The sequence below is a fragment of the Anarrhichthys ocellatus genome, unplaced genomic scaffold, assembly GCF_004355925.1.
Source record: "Anarrhichthys ocellatus isolate YVR2014 unplaced genomic scaffold, GSC_Weel_1.0 scaffold2, whole genome shotgun sequence".
Taxonomy (NCBI): Eukaryota; Metazoa; Chordata; class Actinopteri; order Perciformes; family Anarhichadidae; genus Anarrhichthys; species Anarrhichthys ocellatus.
The window spans coordinates 1,094,399-1,114,473 of NW_022280032.1; the positions used below are offsets into that span (position 1 = coordinate 1,094,399).

Sequence of the window (20,075 nt, forward strand, 5' to 3'; positions counted from 1 at the left end):
CAGAGACGGATCAGTTCAGACGAGGTGAACGGAGACATGGACGGGATTCATCCATACTTCACCGTGAGGACGTCCGTCTGCTTTTTACTTCTGATTCTGCTTCGAACGTCTGCTGCCAACAGTGAGTACTGAAATCTGCTGGTTGACCTCAGGCTGGTTTTATCTGGTGGTGTCACCTCACAGAGAGTGATAACAGTGTGCTAACATGTTGCCTGTGGTAGAGACAGATGAGTTATAACCACTCGCAATGTGAGAATTTACATAAATAAAATACAAGTGGAATAAAAACCAGAGGGAGCTCAGGCGACTGAAACAGGAAGAAGTGTGACATTGAAACAGCTCAGTGGAGGCCAGAGAGGTGAAGGGTGGAGACCTTCAATTTAGGGATGCAAACTATGATTATTTATCAATTGATCTATGGTTGATTTGGGGCTTTTATTAACCAGCAGCTGGCCATTTAGGGTCCAGTGTAAAGGATTCAACAACGTCTATGAGGTTGCAGTTCGCAACCAACTGAAACTTCTTGAACTTCAGGGGCCGACGAAAAAATGTCAAAACGTGAACGGCTCTATGTCAGGCCAGTGTTTGGTTCATCTGTTCTTGGCTGCTGTAGAAACATGGCGGCCGGCTCCGTGAAGAGGACACAACCTCCTTTTGCAGATATAAACAGCTCCTTCTGAGAGACAGAAACACAGCTATTCTTATTTTCAGCTGGTTAAACACTGTACCTGTAAACCACATTCATACAAAAAAAAGAAAATGTTTCGTTTAAAAAGTTTAAAAAATAGGAAGATGTTTTTTTTTGTCTCCCATCTAGAGTTGCAGTTGTCTCTAAATTGTTTCCGGATCGACCTGTTTAATAAAAGAATTGCAACTTCACTGATCAAATATGCTCCGATCTGGCGGTGCAGGACAACAACCTAAGCTACCAAATGCATAACAAGAATGATTCCATAAAGTAGCTTCAGAGTGCTGTGGCCAAAGCATAGAATAACATGTTACTTACTTGTGATGTAATTTAATACGCTCTGACCAGATTCTACCAAGCTTGTCAAGCTAATACTACGTTTGAACCTTCACATCTTTATTAAGTATTTTTGAGAATATTTCCGTGCATGCCGGGTCTGAACCTCTAAGCACATCAAAGTTTTTCATAATTTTGAGCGATCACTCCGATGCTTTGTGCTGGACATACACAGATGAAACTGTACTGGACTTTTCATTCTCTAATTCATCTCTTCTTCCTCTTTCCCAACAGTCTGTTCTGCAGCTTCATTGGTGAATTTTCCAGAAAACAATACGGTGGGTGCCCTCGTGCTGACGATCGTCATCCAAGCCGGGGTGACCGTCGAGTTCGAACCTCCTGCAAACCCCGACAACCCGTTCCGCTTGGCTGGAAACAACCTGGTAGCTGCGAGGGTGTTGGACTATGAGGTATGTAGGTCGTGACTTATGGTGTCAAACGGATCCAACCCCCTTATCTCAGTTTAGATACTCGTCTGTCAAAATACCTGTTGAGCATAAAAGTTTGGTTTTGTTTGCAGACTGGAAGAACTCATGTAGTCGATATCATCTGCAGTGAAAGGGCCACCGGCAGCATGGTAACTCTTTCTTCATACACTAAACATGTTAAACTCTTTAGACATTGTCCTGTCGTGACTTTTCACTTTGTGTTGTAATCAAACTGTTAAAATGAGCAAATTATTTTTGATGAGGTTCCTGAGGAGATTCTTTAGGTTCTTGGGGTGGTTGTGAAGGTTCTTGAAGAGGTGGTGCATGTGCTTGAAGAGAGGTATCGAGGAGGTTCTCCAGGTGCTTGAAGATGTTCTCTATGGGCTTCAGGAGGTATTACAGGTACCTGATAATGAGGTACAGGTGCTTGAGGAGGTTCTCTGGGGGCTTGAGGAGGTTGTAGAGGTTCCTCAAAGAGGTTCTACAGATCCTTGAGGAGACTGTACAGGTTCTTAAAACAATATCCAGGAGCTTGAGGAGGTTCTCCAGCAGTTTGAGATGCATAAGGAGCCTGTACGATTCTGAAATAAAATGTAGAGGTGCTTGAGAAGGTTCTCCAGGGGGTTGAGGGGGTTGTAAAGGTTCTTTAAAAAAAACTATACAGATGTTCGAGGAGGTTCTCTGGGTGTCTGAGGAGGTTATCCAAGTTTTTGAAAAGGTTCTACTGATGCTTAAGGAGTCTGTACAGGTTAGACAGATGGATGTCAGAATTCTGTCTTTGATTTATTTCATATTCTTAATGTACAGTTACATATTATTTACAAGTTCTTTGCAATGAAAGTTGTATCAAACAAGGATATAAAATCAATAGCAAAACAAGTAGTTTGAACCAGGCTTTTTGTCTCTTTGTTTCCAGTTATCTCTCTCCATTGTTGTAGTTTTGGAAAATGTGAATGATAACCATCCGGTCTTTGACCAGAACCCGTACCACGTCAATGTCAGTGAGGTAAGAGTCTGATGAATACCTTTAGATACACACAAATTATTGTTCAGCATTTCAGCTGTTTGTTTGTTGCCTTACAGACCTGACCAATGACAAAATGTTGTTTTAATGAATTTATTTTCATCCCGTGTTAACATCCAAGTTACTCTGGATTACAGTACACTAGATGGCCAAAACTATGTGGACATACATTTCATGGTTTGGTTACAATGAAAGAAACACAATCCTATTTTAGGCTCTAGTGTGCAGCTCAACACCCATGATTGGAATATCATATTCAACAGATACTTTTGGTATGAATAGGAACTTTATAGGTTTATATGGGTCTATTGATGCAAGTGTCAAAGAGTTTCCAGAAAAAAAAAGCAGTGATGTGGCTGCTGATGTGTAAAAACTGTGATTCAGATTCATATTTAATCACTCTGACGTTTTTTGTCCCAGATGTCTCCTTTAGGCACAAGTGTAGGCCGCTTCGAAGCCACGGACTTAGATGTTCAAACGATCTCCTACACGCTGACGTCTGAATTTGTAAGATCTCCTCCTTTTCTTCTTTTATCTCTCAGTAGGTCCAATATTTAGATAAATCTTCTTGTTGTTTGTCTTCCCCGGAGTCTGATGAGATATTTGCTTAATCTGTTAATACATGCCCAGGAAATATTTAGCTTAGCACAAAGACTGGACGTAGGAGGAAACTGCTAGCTAAAGGGTCGGATCTAAAGACGTTGCATTTCTGCAGAACGGCTTCACGCTGATGTCGTCTACCAACCCGGATCTCCTCGTTGCGATGCGTCTCGACTACGAGAAGGTCCAAAATGTCCAACTGATATTAACCGCTCAGGTGAGTACTGCTCACTGCTGCTTCCAAACTCTGATTTCCCTTTGTCAGATTCAATGAAATCAAATATTTCTTTCAGTGTCTGGAGGTCAGACATGCTCTCTTAAGCGTTTGAGACATCATGTGAATTCTAAAATGATTTTGTTTGTTGTTGACTAAAGCTAACACAAGTCAAAAGGACTCAAATTTGACTGACGCTAATATATATTGTCGTCCAGAGACTTAAATTAAAATCAGGAGCCAAAATAATAAGTGTGCTAATTTGCAGGTTCTGTAAAATGTTTGGATTTTACAGGATGTTGAGTCCCTGAACAGCTGAACCTTGTGAGACAAGTTTCAGTCCAGTTTCTCAGTGATCTGCCGACTGTCGTACTGTAGCTACGTTGTATTAAAATAATCAGATTGTCTCTCTTCTTTTAAAAGGACACGCCGTTGGCCGGTGTTTCATTCACTGCCACCACCACCATCCTGGTCACCATCTTGGACGGTGACAACAGGCCGCCGTGGTTCCAGCCGTGCAGCAAACACGAGGTTGGGGGGGCTGTGATCTGCCAGAGCAACGGCTACACCGGCAGGGTCGTCTTAAACGAACAAGAGGTGCGACACTTTATCTGGAAACTGTATTAGTGTTTTATCCGTGAGCAGCCAATCAGCGAGCTCCCTCACTGAAGTTTAACTTGATGCCATGAATCGTTCAAAAAGGGATATCGGTGCACACGTCCAGATACTACAAGAAAGTAGAAACGTTTTTGTTTTGTTTTTAATATAAAAGCAAAATGTGACAGAGTGTAACGGGAAAACAGACTCTGCATGAAGAACATGATGATTCCACTGAAGAGATGAAAACATCAGCTCTGTGTGGAGCGATGAAGAGACTGTAGCATTCCTCAAATGTATACATAAAGCCGACATAAATGCCATATTTACATTGTGTTTTCTTCATCAACGGCACCCGACTAGAAAATTAGAGCCACCAGCTGTTTATCTCCACGAACCAACTCCTAATAATCGCACAACGGTAGTGTCTGGAAACGGACATTAATTCAGATTATTTTTAATGATTTTCGCTACATTTGGACGGTTGAGCGTATGAAAAGAGACAGAAGTAGTTGTGCGAAGAATGGATAAAGAGAGCTCGACAGGGAAGTTCAAACCCCTACTTTCACACCTCCACACACCTCACCTTGTCCAAAAAAACTATTCTGCGTTCCGAAAGGTTTCAATCTGACAAGCCCTTAGTTTGAAGCAGACTGAGGCATCAATGCAGCCTCTAATGTCTGTCTGTGTTCACGCCAAACGACGACTTCCATCGCCGACTTAGGCACATGATGATGATGATGCTGATGATGATCAGGGTGTTTTGTCCTCTGCAGACCGGAGTGTTACCTCTGGAACCAGGACCGCTGTACGCCATCGACGGAGATTCAGGGATAAACGAGGAAGTGACGTACTCGTTCTTGGCCGGTAAGCAACAGTGGATTGTTCCTCAGTCTGACGTCAACATCCACTGATATAAGTTGTTGATGATCGGCAGGTAGAAGCAGCTCAGTCTGTCTTTGTTTTAGGAGATGGAGGCGGTCTGTTTCAGATCAACCCCAACACGGGGAACATCACCATGTTGAAGCCGGCGGATGTGTTGGAGCCGATCAGTCTGACAGTTCTGGTAAAGAGAAAACTTGTTTTTATCCAATGTGTCGTTCAAATGATGGCGTCTGATCTGTGTTGATGTTGCGTAGTGCTGCAACTGAGTGATCAGAAATGGTTACAGTCCTTCTGTTTGTCTCTCCCAGGCTGCTCAGAAGACAAACAGTTTTCAGTTTGCCACCACCACCGTCACGGTCAACGTTCAGGTGAAGAGTCTCCACCATCCACAGTTTCAGAGGCCTCAGTACAACGGCGTCATCACCGGAGTGGGCATCATGGCGATGGACCTGAAGGCCAAGGATGAGCCGCTGCGGATCCTCGCCACGGACGATGACTACATGGCCACTGGGGTAAAAACACCCTCTTTCCACCCTCCGGTTTTTACCTACATTTTCAGTAGAGTGGAAATGTTGAAGATTTACTTCTGACATTCAGTTTTTCTAAAAGTGAAATTGTAGTTTCTAGTTTTTGTTCTTTTGTCTGTCATCTTTTTATCAGTAATAAAAACATTTTACTCAACAAGTTAATATCTGAGATCGTCAAGAAATTGTCCAGAAACACAAACCTTTGATCGGAGAGGCTGTTTCTTTTTTAAACTGTATTTAGAGGTTAAACTGGAAGGTAGTGCACCTGAATACTTTGCATTAACAGTTCAACATGTTTGGTAAACCCTCTTAACTTCAGCTAACTCTGCTGGCTGAAGCAGCTTTGTTGTGAACTAAAAGCGATGGTCTACTGTTTAACTGAACATTCATCGTACTGTTATTGAGTGTTTGATGGCCGAGGAAGTCTTTCTCGGGAGTTGTCTGTCCACTTGATGTGTTGCACTAACCTTTTCACTTCTGTTAAAACAGGGTATAAATCCCCACATCACCTACTCCTTCGATGGGCACAGTGATGTCTCCATCGTTGGCGGCTATTTGTTCATGACAACGGATCTCCCAGAGCAAACATTATCTCTACAAGTGAGTTAACAACTTCTACTAAAACTTAAAGTCACTGAATGATGATTGTAATTTTCCACTGAAACTTCGTTCTTCCAGTTGGTGGCATTGGACACGGCTAACGGAGAATCAGCTTCAGCACAGCTGTTTTTGGAGGTGACTTCAGGTAGGAGGAAACCCCTCACAGACGGCTCTATTACAGACAACTAAACCGCTCTGGCTCTGCTTCATCAACGCAGCGTTATCCTCCAATGTAACGCAGGACGATCAAATACATGCAAACATGAGGGTCAGAATGAAGAGCTTGTAGGTGTACATTTTGTCCCTGGGTCAACCCGTTCGGTCTGTCTCATTTATTGCGTGCGAAGCAGAGGCTGATATTTCCATTTCAACTGCTTTCGGTTCTTCTTTTTTTATTGTGCCATGTCTCCTCTGTGGCACAGTCCTGTGGTTGGTCTGCTCTCATGTCACCAAAAACTGCAACAGAGTTCACTTGGATGTGGTCAAAGACCTCTTCATGCAGTCTTAGCTAGCTGGAGCACATGTCTGCACCGTTGGGGTCCAGTGATTGTTCGTAGCAAAGTTCATTTAAAAAATCTTCTGGCAGTCAGCTTTGTGCAAATAACTCAAGTGGAAAATTCCGGTCTGAAGAACCATTAAAGTTGGGAGAGAACAGGAGCACGAGGTGAAACCACAACGCTTCAAAGTGTGTTCTCCTCATAGGTCTAACCACCACCAGTTTGCCTCTGAGCACCACAGACAGTATGGCCACGACGTCAATAGGGGAAACCTCCACCGACAGCAAAACCACAGAAGAAGTGTCCACCTCCAACCCCACTGCATCCACCTCCATCAGCCTCTCAACTACCGCCGCTGGCACGACCAGTGAAGGCAGCAATTCCACTATTAATCCCAGTGTGACCAGTGAAGGAAGCGCCTCCACAGGCAGCACAGCTCACCCTCACACAGGTGGTCACACTTTTCTCTCAACACCCTCCGCCATATTGAATGTCTTCCTGTTATGCTGAGATGAGAGCGATCCTCACGCGGTCTTTTAAGTTCCTGTAATAGTAGAGTTCACAATGTGATCAAGAGCAAAGACAAAGTGTCTTGTTGTTGACATGAAAAGCAACCAACCACAGTGACAGCAGTCAATATTTGCACAGACCTTCCTGTAGTCATCCTCCAGCTCAATGCTAAACCAGCTCGACAAAAAAAAAAAACCCCAAACATAAAAAATGTCAGATTTTAGTGTGTCATACAAAAGTCATAAATAATGTCATAGTATAGTATGCCTTAACAAATTTAAAAAAGTATAGTATGTAATTTGATAAAAAAAAGTGCCAAAAAACATCATTGTATATTTTGCCATAAAAAATGTTAAAGCATAAAACGCAAGTGTTAGTGGTGAAGGAGGGAAATTTGTTGCCAGCTGGAGTTCAAAAGGTCTGATGTCATACACTAACCCAGTCCAGACTCGGTCCAGACTATTTATCTGTTTAGAATGTTGCACTTAAGATTTACCGCCACTCTGGTTCCAGATCTAGCTGGGTTTCTGTATTTAGTTGCTTTTGTTCCCGCAGTGATCGTACCGTCCGGTGGCTACGGGCCGGTGGACATGGCAGCGCTCGGTGCGACCCTGGGGGTCCTGCTGCTCGTCTGTCTGGTGGTTATCGTGGTGCTCGCACTTCGCATCCGGAGGGGGGACGCAGACTGGAGGAAGATCTTTGAAGCCAGCGTGTTCCAAAGCTCTGTAAGTTCAAACTGGTTGTGAAAATGCTCGGAGTGAATGAAGGGGCGAGTACAGGGACTCAACTCCGTCACTGATTTAGGATTATTGTGCAGAACACTTTGTATAAGAGACCAACTTAATCTCATTTTAACACATCTATTTTACAGGAATCTGAGACAGAAATCACTTCAACTAATGGTCAGATTTAAATGAAACTTGTTAACACCTCCCCTTTCTTCTAGGTCCATCTTTATTGTTCTAAAGATGGACCAGATTTGGAAGATTTGCGCTCTAGAATTCCAAATGTCTTTCAAAATTCAAGTCATAATCTCTGGAAAGAATTTGGTTCAATAACATTTTGAAAGTCTCCGACGTAGAGTCCTACTGAGCTCGCTCTATGGGCCTAAAAACAGCGGAAGGAAGCCTGCAGAGCCTTTTTCGGCATTTGTGCGAGCAACTTTCATAGGGGAGTTGTTCTTGAATGCTGCATCCTGTTCTCCTCAATACATCCATGAGAACCTTCTTTAAAGGCCCCCAAACCTGGAGGGACTAAGGCCCAATCCCAACCTCCACACTCACAGACTTTGATGCTGCAGCAAAGCCTTGTCCCATTCGTATTTACACCATTTTAAGCCTTCACCGTCTCTCACACTCGACTGTTTAACAGGTGATGTCAGTAAGTCCCTGAGGGTTCAGGGTTTGAGGTTTTACGGGGACATTGGGCCTGAATGTAAAACTCGTGGGAAAAACATTCAATGGAAGCCAGGCCCAATAGTTTACCATAGTGTGGTATGTAATAAACACTGCAGCTTCTCGTGGTCACCAACAGGACTTTGAACTATTAATCTTGATTTTAAGAGAATGTGTTTTCTTTCCACAGCTGGGTCAGGGCGGTCAGAAGGGGGCCATCCAGTACACCAATGAGGCCTTCCAAAACGACGAAGATGGAGACAGCACTGGCTCCGGTGGCCCAGCGGCGGGAAGCGTGAGGGCCGGTGGAGGGGCGGGCGAAGTTCCGCTCGTCGCCAAGTCTCCGGTGCCGCTGCGCGCCCTCCCGCGCGACGACGTCAGCCAGGCGGGCTCGGACAGCGCCGACAACGAGGAGAAGGAGGTTAGACCCATCCTGACCAAGGAGAGACGCGTGGACGACGGATACAAGGCGGTCTGGTTCAAAGAGGACATCGACCCCAACGCCAAGGAGGAGGTGGTCATCATCCCAGACAGCAGAGAGGACGACAGCGAGGAGGAAGACGAGGAGCTGTCGTCCAGTGGCAGAGAGGACGACGAAGACGAAGACGACGGCCCGCGGGTAAAAACCCAGAGGGTCGGCTTTAACGACGCGGATCTGGACAGTGGACTTGGGGTGAAGATGGAGGATCGGGAAGACGACTCGGAGGGTGACGAAGCGTTGACCGTTAGTCTGTGAAAAGGCGCCAAAAGGGAAAGACAAGTACGTAGCGGGAAACCGCCCGTAATAGAAGTCTAATGATTTATCAGCAGTCTTGTAATAATCTGCCTCATCAATTAATGACAGAGGACCAGTGACACAGAACCAGCACTGAACACACCTTATGGAAAACCATTAAAAATATTATATAATTCATAATTAATACGCGCCGTGTGTGTGAAGCTTTTAAATAAATTGAACCTTTTACGGCATTTTATTGTTTATGTAAATACTTCCAAGTGTCATAATTAATGTAGAGTAACCTGAATAAAGATATTAGGTTCATGTTTTAAATCAGTTTCAGGCTACTAATAGTGTTCTATAGACCCCCTAGTGGTCCTTGCTAGTAGTGCAGTTATAGTGAAGATTGTTTTATGAACTTTTTAAAAGGTATTGATTTATATTCACTAAAATCAAATATGTATTTTAAACTTACTAACTTGTGTGTTAAGGCGTTACAGCACATTCTTAATCCTTTATTTTCAAAGAATGAAAGCGAGTTTAGTCTTTTATCTTCTCCTTTTATATATTTGGCAGAGAAGTTCCCAGATTTACTGGTACTTTGAGTTGATGATTCACTGGTTACGATGGTCGTTCAGCACTGACGGATGAATACAATCATGTCGTTTGAATCTAGAAAATGCAGGGAGAGAAACAGCCGGAGATAAAAACACGCACACCTGCTGTTAGTCTGGTGATAATAAAACCCTCCCTGCTGATACCGAAGGCTGTAAAACATCATGACAGAAGCAAACTCTGAACTTACATTAAATAACACAGAGCAGGTAACAGAAACGTTTGTCAGCAGATGAACTGATGGAATGGAAATAAAATGTGTCTGTTGATCGTTTGGTACAAACCGTTAATAAACTCTTATTCATTATAAAGCTATTTATTTATCAGTTTTTCAACCTGTATTGTTTTAACTCATCAAAAAATAAGAGATTCCTGTCAATATTAATTAACTGATTATATTTAATATGTGGTTCATACAGTCTCCTTAATGATTCAAAAAGAGATGCAAACTTTCCTTCTGAAACCACAGAGGAAGAATTTAACCTGCAGATGATTCTCTACTGACACCAACAGGCTGAAGCGGGTACTGCACAGAAACAACAAGACTCAGTGTTTGACATTTGATTTTACTTCAATTTTAAAAAATCTACATCACTTAACACAGAAATCATCTCATTTAAAAAAAAACAAAAAAAAAAAAAAAAAAACACCTATTTGTACAATGACACCATTTTATAAAACCATTAAATCCGAAAGACTCGACAGAAGACGTGAACGTAAACGAGGCGGAAACTAAAACCTGAGAATCCACGAAACAAACGGAGGAAGATTAGGAATCAGGAAGCGCAGAACACACAGTCTAGATGAGGCAACGTGGCGTTAATAACTGGCATCAATACTGCAACAATAAAAAACAAAAAAAGCTAAAACTTTTATTTTCATGAGAAACAAAATCAAAAACTACAAAAGACAAAATACTTGGCAACGAAAGAGCTTTGAGAGGCCCGATCACTGAAGTGAGAAAGATCTATCAAAACATGTTTGAATAAAAACATTGATATAATGTTATACTGACGCTTTCATTAAAATGTATGTTCAATTTAAAAAACAATTATTACCAGAAACATTACCTCATTTTAATCAAAAAGGATCTATTTTGGACAGTTTGTTTTTTTAGACAATTTTTTTTTTTTGAGTGAATTTCCCGTGAAATAAAAGTAATAAATGCTGGTGCGACAGCCTTCAGACTGACAGTTAATAGTTAATACAGAGTGACAGACTGGTGGCGACGAACAGGAACAGACACACTATTATAAAATGTAAGATGGCTGCTCTTTAGCTGGCTAGCAAACACTTCATCAGGACGCAAAATAAGTGGTTTCCTTAATTAATGTAAAAACTAAGAACGCCCGTTAGCACGTCGTCTACTTATCTCGGTTCAAATTTTAAATTAAAAGCTTAAAAGCCAAGTAGCTCAACAATCATTTGTTTGTGAGAACAAATTAGTTTTGTAATTTATTCTGTTTAACACCTGCCGGCTCTGAACAAAGTAAAAAGAGAATCTGGACAGAAAAAATGTCACCGTTTTGTTTTAGCTTGTTTAGCTTTAGCCGGTTAGGAAAAAAAAAAGAAGTTATACTTAAAGTGGCAATAGACAACTTTTCAACTTTCCCCCTCTCGCGTTTACAAGTGGTGTTATTGATCGCTTTCCGTTTTACTCAAAGGCCACTTATTAGCTTTAGTAAATTGTATTTATTCAGACCATTGGGGGAAAGAAAGAAAGAAATATATTATATTAGAATGACTTCCCAATGCGGCTGCAATTTGTTTTCCAAAGTTACGTCGGTTGTTCCACCGCCGTAGCCATTACATCGTGCAAACAACATTTAGGATATATTGATGAGTCAAAGCAAAAAAACTTGTCTATTGACACTTTAAACAGGAGCTCAACATATTTAAAATATATATATATTTTAGCCTTTTGTTTAGCCTCTTAGTCGAGGCTGAAACTCCGTACCAACAAGAAAACACGTCGGCTAACGTTAAGATCAACAACAGTTAGTGAGTTTTAGGCTCGCTTTATCCGTTTGTTTGTTTGTTTACGCACGCATTATGTTTCGCTTACTTTAACATTGGGAGATAGGGCATTTGTGCTGCGTTCAAGTGGTATCAAAATAAATTAAAAAATGTGTTCCCACGTTGGACAAATCTCATGAACACCCTCTCAAGTCAGAACAATATCACAAAAACATATTGTTTACGCAATAATACAGTAGTTTACACTGTTAGCTTTAGCTTGTTAGCTTTTAGCTAAAATAAAAAAGAGCTACATTGAAGTACATTTACTAGTTTACACTGTTAGCTTTAGCTTGTTAGCTTTCAGCTAAAATAAAAAAGAGCGACACTGAAGTAAATTTAGTGGTTTAGATTATTAGCTTTAGCTTTGAAGCTTTTAGCTGAGACACAAAAAGAAGCTACGTTGGTTAATTCTGTGGTTTACATTGAATGTTCTAGAACATTCATACAGAACACAAACCATCAAAAGCATACCATAACTGACTGTAAGGCTTAGCTGCTAAGTACAATACAGAGTCGTACGATGAACTTTTTACAAATCCCTGAAGACACTAATGTAACTTAATGAGGTTTAAAGATGTTAATCTGCTAATAATAAGTTTAATCTGTTGTTTCACAGTAAGTCTAAAACACATTTTCTTTTTCTTCAGAAAAATCGGTGTAAAATATGTCAGTGTGACGCTGCCATAAGGAAAGTAAGTACGGTGTTTCTATCGTTATAAACTGAATATTTTGAACTATTTGTCAGACAAAAGAAAAATATATTGATGGCTTCTGGACAATTCCCCCAAATTTCAAATTTTTTAGACCAACTTATTTAATTTAAATGTAAATAATTGTAAGTTGCAGCCCCACTTTAAAGATCATATTTTTAGTTTTATCACTAGTTGACGCCAAAGTCTTTAAAATGAACAAGTGAGATCTATTATTGTTTGATACAAGTGGGTTTATCCGTTTTATGGTATTTCTGTCTCTTTATAACTTTCACTGATTCGAAGGTCTTCAAATGTCTTGTTTTGCCCGACGAACAGTCCAAAACAGAGATATTCAGTTTTCAACAAAGAACGATTCAAGTTTTTGATTGATAATTGACTTAAATGAGTAATCAATTATCAAAAATGCCAACACCTCACAGTCACCTCACATTGTGTAGTAAACTTTTTGGTGTAATATCTTAATGTACCTCCATGGAAGTAAACTGAAAATACACAACGGCCTCAACAAACCGCGGCGATGGAATTAAAATGCAGAAATGCTTCTTTCGGACTGATTTTCAACAATGCCGTAGCTCGTGTTTCACAAAGCCTACCAAGTAAAGGAGGGATTGTGCCCTTGGAGGGCTTTTAATGTGAAGCATCTGTGCAGGAAGTTTTGAGCTTCACTGACTGCAGCTGAACACGGATAGAATTAAAAAAGTAGAAGCAACTGGAAACAATTACTGATGTTAAACAGAAAGTGTTTGAGTGGTGAGCTACTGTTGTACAGAAATGTTGTTTATAGTGAATTTATCCCGTGAGACCACGTAGCACAGCTAACGTCACCCTCAAAGCTTTGGTCTCTATTTGTTTATGCAGGCGATTATTTGAGAATTTACGGTAAATTAGCAGTCAGGATGGCCGTTCAGTTGTCTGTTCTGTGGGAGCTTTCTGTAACAGTTAAGGAACAGTGGTCAGTTTTGGTCGTATTGGTCGTTGGCTGATTCTGACATAGAATCAGATATTTGTTGGAAATCGGCTGATGTAATATTAATCAATATTTAGTTTGATGACTGAAGGGGCGGCTCAAATCACACGAGAGCAGCTCAAACTAAAATCAGCAGCTGTTTGAAGACGTCAGCGATGAACACAGTGAAGTGTGTGTGTGTGTGTGTGTGTGTGTGTGTGTGTGTGTGAGAGAGAGACGGCAGCCATCTTGTGGAGGTGTTACTATGTCTCCGGGCCGGTGGCTGTCGTCATGTTAAGGATCTTGTTGTACTGAGTGAAGATGGCGTCGAAGGCCTCGTCTCTGTGGATCATCGCGCCGAACACCATGGGCTGCAGGAGAACAGAAGGTAAGTCAGTGTCATTTACTTCTACTTTACTGAACTTCTATGTTATCAATCAATCAGACTGTGTCTATAAAGCACGAGTCATACATCAAATGCAACTCCAAGTGCTGAACATAAAGAGTTGATTAATATAGACACGTGACTGGCCCGCTACCTTTTGTGTGGATGGCGTCGCGATGGAGATGCCCATCCCGGATCCAGGAAGCACCGACAAAACTTTGTACTGTGAGTGACAGAGAAGACAACACGGCGAAATAAACTTTACTGTCACGAATCAGCATCAGTTCCTGTACTGAAACCACAACAAGAGGAAAAACATGAAGCAAACTGGAATTGATGTAATGACGAATAAATGATTGATAACAGGAATACAGAGTATAAAGCAGCCATGTCTTCCTTATCAGACTGTGTAGCACACCGACAGTGATGATGACGAAGGTGACGATGACTGAAGTCCTGTTTCTGTGAGAGGTTCAGCGAGACTCTACGTACCTTCTGGATGTCGGTGATGTCGAGCAGCTTGATGACTTTGTTCCTCTTTGAGGATCCAGATCTGGAGCTGGAGCTCTCGAAACACAGATAGCTGAGGAGACGGAGGTTAAAACTCAGAGCTGCAGGATTTTACGTCTAGTTGATGAATAATTAACTGAACTTCTGTAAACGCGTTGGACGATAAAGTTTGTTTACTAAAACTAATACTTCTTCTTCTGCAGCCTCACAGAATGTAGATTTGATCTCCCTCTAGTCTCTGCACATTTATGAAGTAGAATCATAAAATCTCAGGATGAGCACACATTTTTTGCTCAAGTTGAATATTTTAAAGTCACACAGAGACGTCTGTGCCTCACCATGCCCGCTTACATCGCTCCATTGACTAATTTTAATTTGAAGAGTAACACCTGCTAACAGACATTTATTTAATTGTACATATGCTCAGATACCAGGCAGATCTTCAGGAAGAAAAACAACCAAATTTGACAGAAAAGAATAAAACTGAGCCGACAGGACGTGAGGGCCTTACTTCTCGGTGACGTAGAGGTAACCGTTGCGGATGTAGTCCGTCGGTGTCTTCTTGTCTCTGTTGATGAGGCAGCAGCGCCAGCCGTTCTCACACACTGAGACAACAAACAGAAACAAGAATCAGACAACAGCTGACGCCACCTGCTGCAAGTAGCTTGTTCTGGAGATTTAGGGGTGGAAACATGGTGGTTATTTGACTCATTCCAGTGGTTTTATATATTTTTTTAAGGGCCATAACTGAATAAACAATTCGTTATTTCCCATCAGAGTCAAATTCCAGACAGTGTGAAGACTTCCTAAAAGCATTTGGACTCTTATTTTCGGAGATAAATCTCATAATTTAACATTTTGCTGAATGAACAATGCCTTGGGGGCCTAAATCCTCCCACGGTCCTGCAGAGAAATTTGTAAGAAATGAATAAAATAATCTTCCTCCAGTTTGAATTGTGAAGCCGAGATGCGACGGTTCCTCCCCACCTGTCAGAGGGCGCTCGCTCTCCGGCAGACTGAAGACGTCGTGAAAAGCTCCTCTCTTGGTGCTGGAGTATCGTCCTCCGTCCTCGTCCCGGCTGACGCTCAGAGGAGCTGCGGCGCCGAGGGTTCCTCGGCCGGCCGTCACGGTCAGCTGAACAGGTAGACAGAGGGAGGAGGGAGGAGGGAGGAGGGGGGGGGAGATACTGGATTAGAAAAGCAGCACCAGGTACTGCGGTGGCATCCTCAGCAACACGGCCAGAGAGTGAAGCTGCAGTACAGTCAACAAGAACAACTCACCTGTCCAGGTGTGTTCACAGCTGTTTGACAGATTAGGTCTGAACTCTATGATCGCTTCTTTTTCACTTTGTCTGTGTTGTTGTTCTTAAAATGTGCCAAAAATCTTCTGATGACATACATACACATACATACATACACACAGCATCCGGAAAGTATTCACAGCACTTCACTTTTTCCACATTTTGTTATGTTACAGCCTCATTCCAAAATGGATTAAATTCATTATTTTCCTCAACATTCTACACACAACAACCCATAATGACAAAGTGAAAACTGTTTTTTGCAAATTTTTGCAAATCTATTAAAAATAAAGAACGAAAACAACATCTACATAAGTATTCACAGCCTTTGCTCAATACTTTGTTGAAGCACCTTTGGCAGCAATTCCAGCCTCAAGTCTTCTTGGGTATGATTCCACAAGCTTGGCACACCTATTTCTGGGCAGTTTCTCCCATTCTTCTTTGCAGAACCTCTCAAGTTCCATCAGGTTGGATGGGGAGCGTCGGTGCACAGCCATTTTCAGATCTCTCCAGAGATGTTCAATCGGGTTCAGGTCAGGGCTCTGGCTGGGCCACTCAAGGACATTCACAGAGTTGTACCGAAGCCACTCCTTTGTTATCTTGGCTGTGTGCTTCGGGTCGTTGTCCTGTTGGAAGATGAACCGTCGCCCCAGTCTGAGGTCCAGAGCGCTCTGGAGCATGTTTTCATCAAGGATGTCTCTGTACATTGCTGCATTCATCTTTCCCTCAATCCTGACTAGTCTCCCAGTTCCTCCCGCTGAAAAACATCCCCACAGCATGATGCTGCCACCACCATGCTTCACTGTAGGGATGGTGTTGGCCAGGTGATGAGCAGTGCCTGGTTTCCTCCAGCCATGACGCTTGGCATTCAGGCCAAAGAGTTCAATCTTTGTTTCATCAGACCAGAGAGTCCTTCAGGTGCCTTTTTGCAAACTCCAGGCGGGCTGTCATGTGCTTTTTACTGAGGAGTGGCTTCCGTCTGGCCACTCTACCAAACAGGCCTGATTTGTGGACTGCTGCAGAGATGGTTGTCCTTCTGGAAGGTTCTCCTCTCTTCATAGAACAACACTGGAGCTCTGTCAGAGTGACCATCGGGTTCCTGGTCACCTCCCTGACTAAGGCACTTCTCCCCCGATCGCTCAGTCTGGCTGGGCGGCCAACTCTAGGAAGAGTCCTGGTGGTTCCAAACTTCTTCCATTTCCGGATGATGGAGGCCACTGTGCTCATTGGGACTTTCAATGCTGCAGAAATTTTTGTGTACCCTTCGCCAGATCTGTGCCTCGATACAATTCTGTCTCGGAGGTCTACAGATAATTCCTTGGACTTCGTGGCTTGGTTTATGCTCTGATATGCACTGTCAACTGTGGTACCTTATATAGACAGGTGTGTGCCTTTCTAAATCATGTCCAATCAACTGAATTTAGCACAAGTGGACTCCAATCAAGTTGTAGAAACATCTCAAGGATGATCAGTGGAAACAGGATGCACCTGAGCTAAATTTTGAGTGTCATGGCAAAGGCTGTGAATACTTCTGTACATGTTATGTTTTTGTTCTTTACTTTTAATAGATTTGCAAAAATTTGCAAAAAACAGTTTTCACTTTGTCATTATGGGTTGTTGTGTATAGAATGTTGAGGAAAATAATGAATTTAATCCATTTTGGAATAAGGCTGTAACATAACAAAATGTGGAAAAAGTGAAGCGCTGTGAATACTTTCCGGATGCACTGTATACACATAGTGATTCTTAGAGTCTTACCAGTAGTGGAACTAAAAATGAAGGTGGCGCGAGAGGAAAGAACCGACAAACATTCATTCACAAAGTGGTGGTAAAACCGAACCCAAAACATACGTAAACACAAATAAAATGTTGATACAAACCTTAAAATTTGGGTAAAAACAGGAACACTTGGTAAGATTTAATCTGAGTTTGTCCTCAGGGTGGCGCTAGAGGAAAGTGGTCATTAACATCTTAAGTGGACAGAAATCCTGGAGACGTATCAACGTGTAAACCATCGTTTCAAAGTTGGATCGTCTTATGAAACGCACTCAAATTAGCATTTTTTATTTTTTTACAACAAACACTTTCCAGAAAAGCAGCAGTTTTACGACCTGCGCTCTCCTGATGTCAGCAGCTGTATCTGTTTGATCTAAAGCCTGCGTGACAACATCAATGTTTGTTGCACTTTTTCGTGAAACCTGAAGCAGGAATCCACAAATTCAGAAAAGATCCAACTTGAAAATTGAGCTGAAGACAACAAAGATTTTGACTCAACCCAGTTCAGGTAAAAACATTAAATTTGGATACAAACCTGAAGCGTAAAAGCCTGAATGTTCAAGTTGGATCTGATCCGAAGTTCGTCCTGCAGGAGGCGCTACAGGAAAGGTTACAATCTAAAGGGTTCATCCTCTGGAGAGCGGGAGTGAGACATTCACTGACACACCGACTAGTAGGTTTTGATATATCTCACTCCAGAACAAATCAGACCATCACTGTGACTACTAACAACAACAACAGCTGATTGTATTGATTCTACATCTCTAATAAACAATACTGACCTCTACACTGCGACTATACACACACACACACACACACACACACACACACACACACACACACACACCGTGGTCCTACCTGTTCACACTCAGACAGCTGAGAGAGAAAAACAACAACAGAGGAGTGAAACCACCACAGATCAGATCCCCCGCTGGGACCAGTAAGAACCGGTCACCAGTTTGCACCAGGTGTCACCAGACCAGCGCTTCGGGTCTGTGAGCCGGACACTTATCAGAGAGTTGGGACTGACCCGTCTGCTCAGCGTGGTGCCGCCGCGCTCCTTCAGCTGCAGGTCGGTGGGTAAGTTGGTCCAGATGATGTACGGAGTGTCGAAGCGCTGCCTCAGCTTGGGACAACTCTTAAAGATGAAGTCGATGATGAAGAACTTTATACCTGCGTACACACCTGAGGAGGAGGAGGACACCGATCAGAGACACTCTGCAGGACTGAATCACACACACTTGCTCTAATTTTCACTTCTTGGATCTTTGTCTTGTTCTCCGTGTACAGAAACTAAATATATATTTGTTGTGAAGAGGACTTTCTACAACCTCAGAGCATGAAAGAGCATTCAGCCGTCTAGAGGAGTCCTCTCAGACAGGTGTTGTGTCGTACCTATGAAGAAACCCAGCAGTTTGAACGGCAGCAGGCAGGACGAGATGAAGGCCACCCACAGACCAACGTACAGCTTCTGAGTCAACTCTGGCTGAACCCACATGAACAGACTGCGCGCGCGCGCACACACACACACACACACACACACACACACACACACACACACACACACACACACACACACACACACACACACATTAAAGATCTTTGGATGAACCACGAGTTCACTTTAACCTGAAACAAAGTGTGTGCAGAGAAAACTCACTTCTTTATTTTCTCCAAGATGTTTGCCATCTTCCCAAACAGATTCTGTAAGGACCAAACAAAAACAAACAAACACATGTTGTGAAATCTGCCTGCAGGTGTCAGACGGTGACCGAGAGCCTCCGGCTGCTCCTTCACGTCTCACCTGAGCTTTCTGAGCGACGTCCAGAACCAGCTGGAACTTCTCCGACACCGTGAGGTCTTCTTTAGGAGGCTCCTGTGAAACGGAGCAGACCTGTCAATCACCTGCACACTGATTTACTGCGGGACAACTTAAGCAGAGTGATTGTAAACACCTGCCGGCTGTGCGGAACCTCTAACTTGTAAAAAGTACAGTATAAAGTTACATGACAAAGAAATACTTAAGTATATTATCTACAAGTACCTACATGTTGTATCCAAGAACAGTAACATTTATGAACTCATCTCAAAAAGGCAAAATCTGAGATCCAAATGTTAATTATATCAATCAAAGCCTCATTCCTTAATTTGACAGTGCATGTAATAACGTCACATGTCCATCAGGTGGAGCTGTTCACTGTCAGATGAAACAAGAAAGATTTAAAACTAAATCAAAGACAAGAGTAAAACAAGTTCTCTCACCACAGGCTCTGAGACTTCAGGTACGATGCTCCACTGGATCCTCCAGCCTCTGAGAGAAGTGCATCATGGGAACACACAGGTGAGATGTATGACATCATTTCACACTCACGACATATCCGTGTGTCTGGGATTTAAATTTCAAACTGCTCAGATTTACCAGGTGGTTTTAAAAGATAAGAAACCTTTCTGTGGTGTCGCTTTTAAAATCAGTTTCCTTTCCTTTCCCTGACTGAAGTATTTTAATCCATTTAACCTCTAAAGCTACTTAAGAGGAAAAGAAGGGGGGGGGGTAGTTTATAGTTTAAAAGAAAGAACTTAACAAAAGCCCCCTGTAACAACCCAATCAAGGGCTGGCCTGTAGTGGTTTACACGTTTATTAGGAGGAGAGTGTGTGTGTGTGCGTGTGCGTGTGTTTGAGAGTGTGACGCACTGTTGCAGAGATTAAATTCTGTGCTGAACCTGGTTTACGGTTTCTGATTCTGGCCGTGTGATTGGCTGACAAAGGGGGGGGGGGGGGGGGGGGGGGGGGG

The 20,075-nt window shown here is 42.5% G+C and overlaps 2 protein-coding genes across 4 annotated transcripts in view; one reads left to right on the plus strand and one right to left on the minus strand.

Moving 5' to 3' along the window:
- cdhr5b (cadherin-related family member 5b) lies at positions 1-9,940 on the plus strand. 2 transcript variants are annotated; one of them, XM_031861837.1, is made up of 15 exons: positions 1-121; positions 1,259-1,434; positions 1,545-1,601; positions 2,369-2,458; positions 2,897-2,983; positions 3,192-3,293; positions 3,714-3,887; positions 4,664-4,754; positions 4,856-4,953; positions 5,081-5,284; positions 5,789-5,899; positions 5,978-6,044; positions 6,602-6,847; positions 7,462-7,631; positions 8,491-9,940. In XM_031861837.1, the coding sequence occupies exons 1-15, from the start codon at positions 37-39 to the stop codon at positions 9,034-9,036; spliced, it is 2,304 nt and encodes a 767-aa protein (XP_031717697.1). In that variant the 5' UTR covers positions 1-36; the 3' UTR covers positions 9,037-9,940. The 2 variants fall into 2 exon arrangements, with proteins under 2 accessions (XP_031717697.1, XP_031717705.1); XM_031861845.1 differs by lacking the exon at positions 6,602-6,847.
- Positions 9,865-20,075, minus strand: part of LOC116391350 (GRAM domain-containing protein 4-like) — a 16,445-nt gene continuing 6,234 nt past the window's right edge. For both annotated transcript variants that reach the window (XM_031861857.1, XM_031861863.1), the window contains exons 10-19: positions 19,546-19,594; positions 19,088-19,159; positions 18,944-18,987; positions 18,679-18,788; positions 18,314-18,468; positions 15,194-15,341; positions 14,718-14,811; positions 14,189-14,279; positions 13,851-13,919; positions 9,865-13,682 (exon numbers count right to left, since the gene is read on the minus strand). In XM_031861857.1, coding sequence (XP_031717717.1) covers positions 13,575-13,682; positions 13,851-13,919; positions 14,189-14,279; positions 14,718-14,811; positions 15,194-15,341; positions 18,314-18,468; positions 18,679-18,788; positions 18,944-18,987; positions 19,088-19,159; positions 19,546-19,594 — 940 coding nt within the window. In that variant the 3' untranslated portion in view covers positions 9,865-13,574. The remainder of the gene's footprint in view (positions 13,683-13,850; positions 13,920-14,188; positions 14,280-14,717; positions 14,812-15,193; positions 15,342-18,313; positions 18,469-18,678; positions 18,789-18,943; positions 18,988-19,087; positions 19,160-19,545; positions 19,595-20,075) is intronic.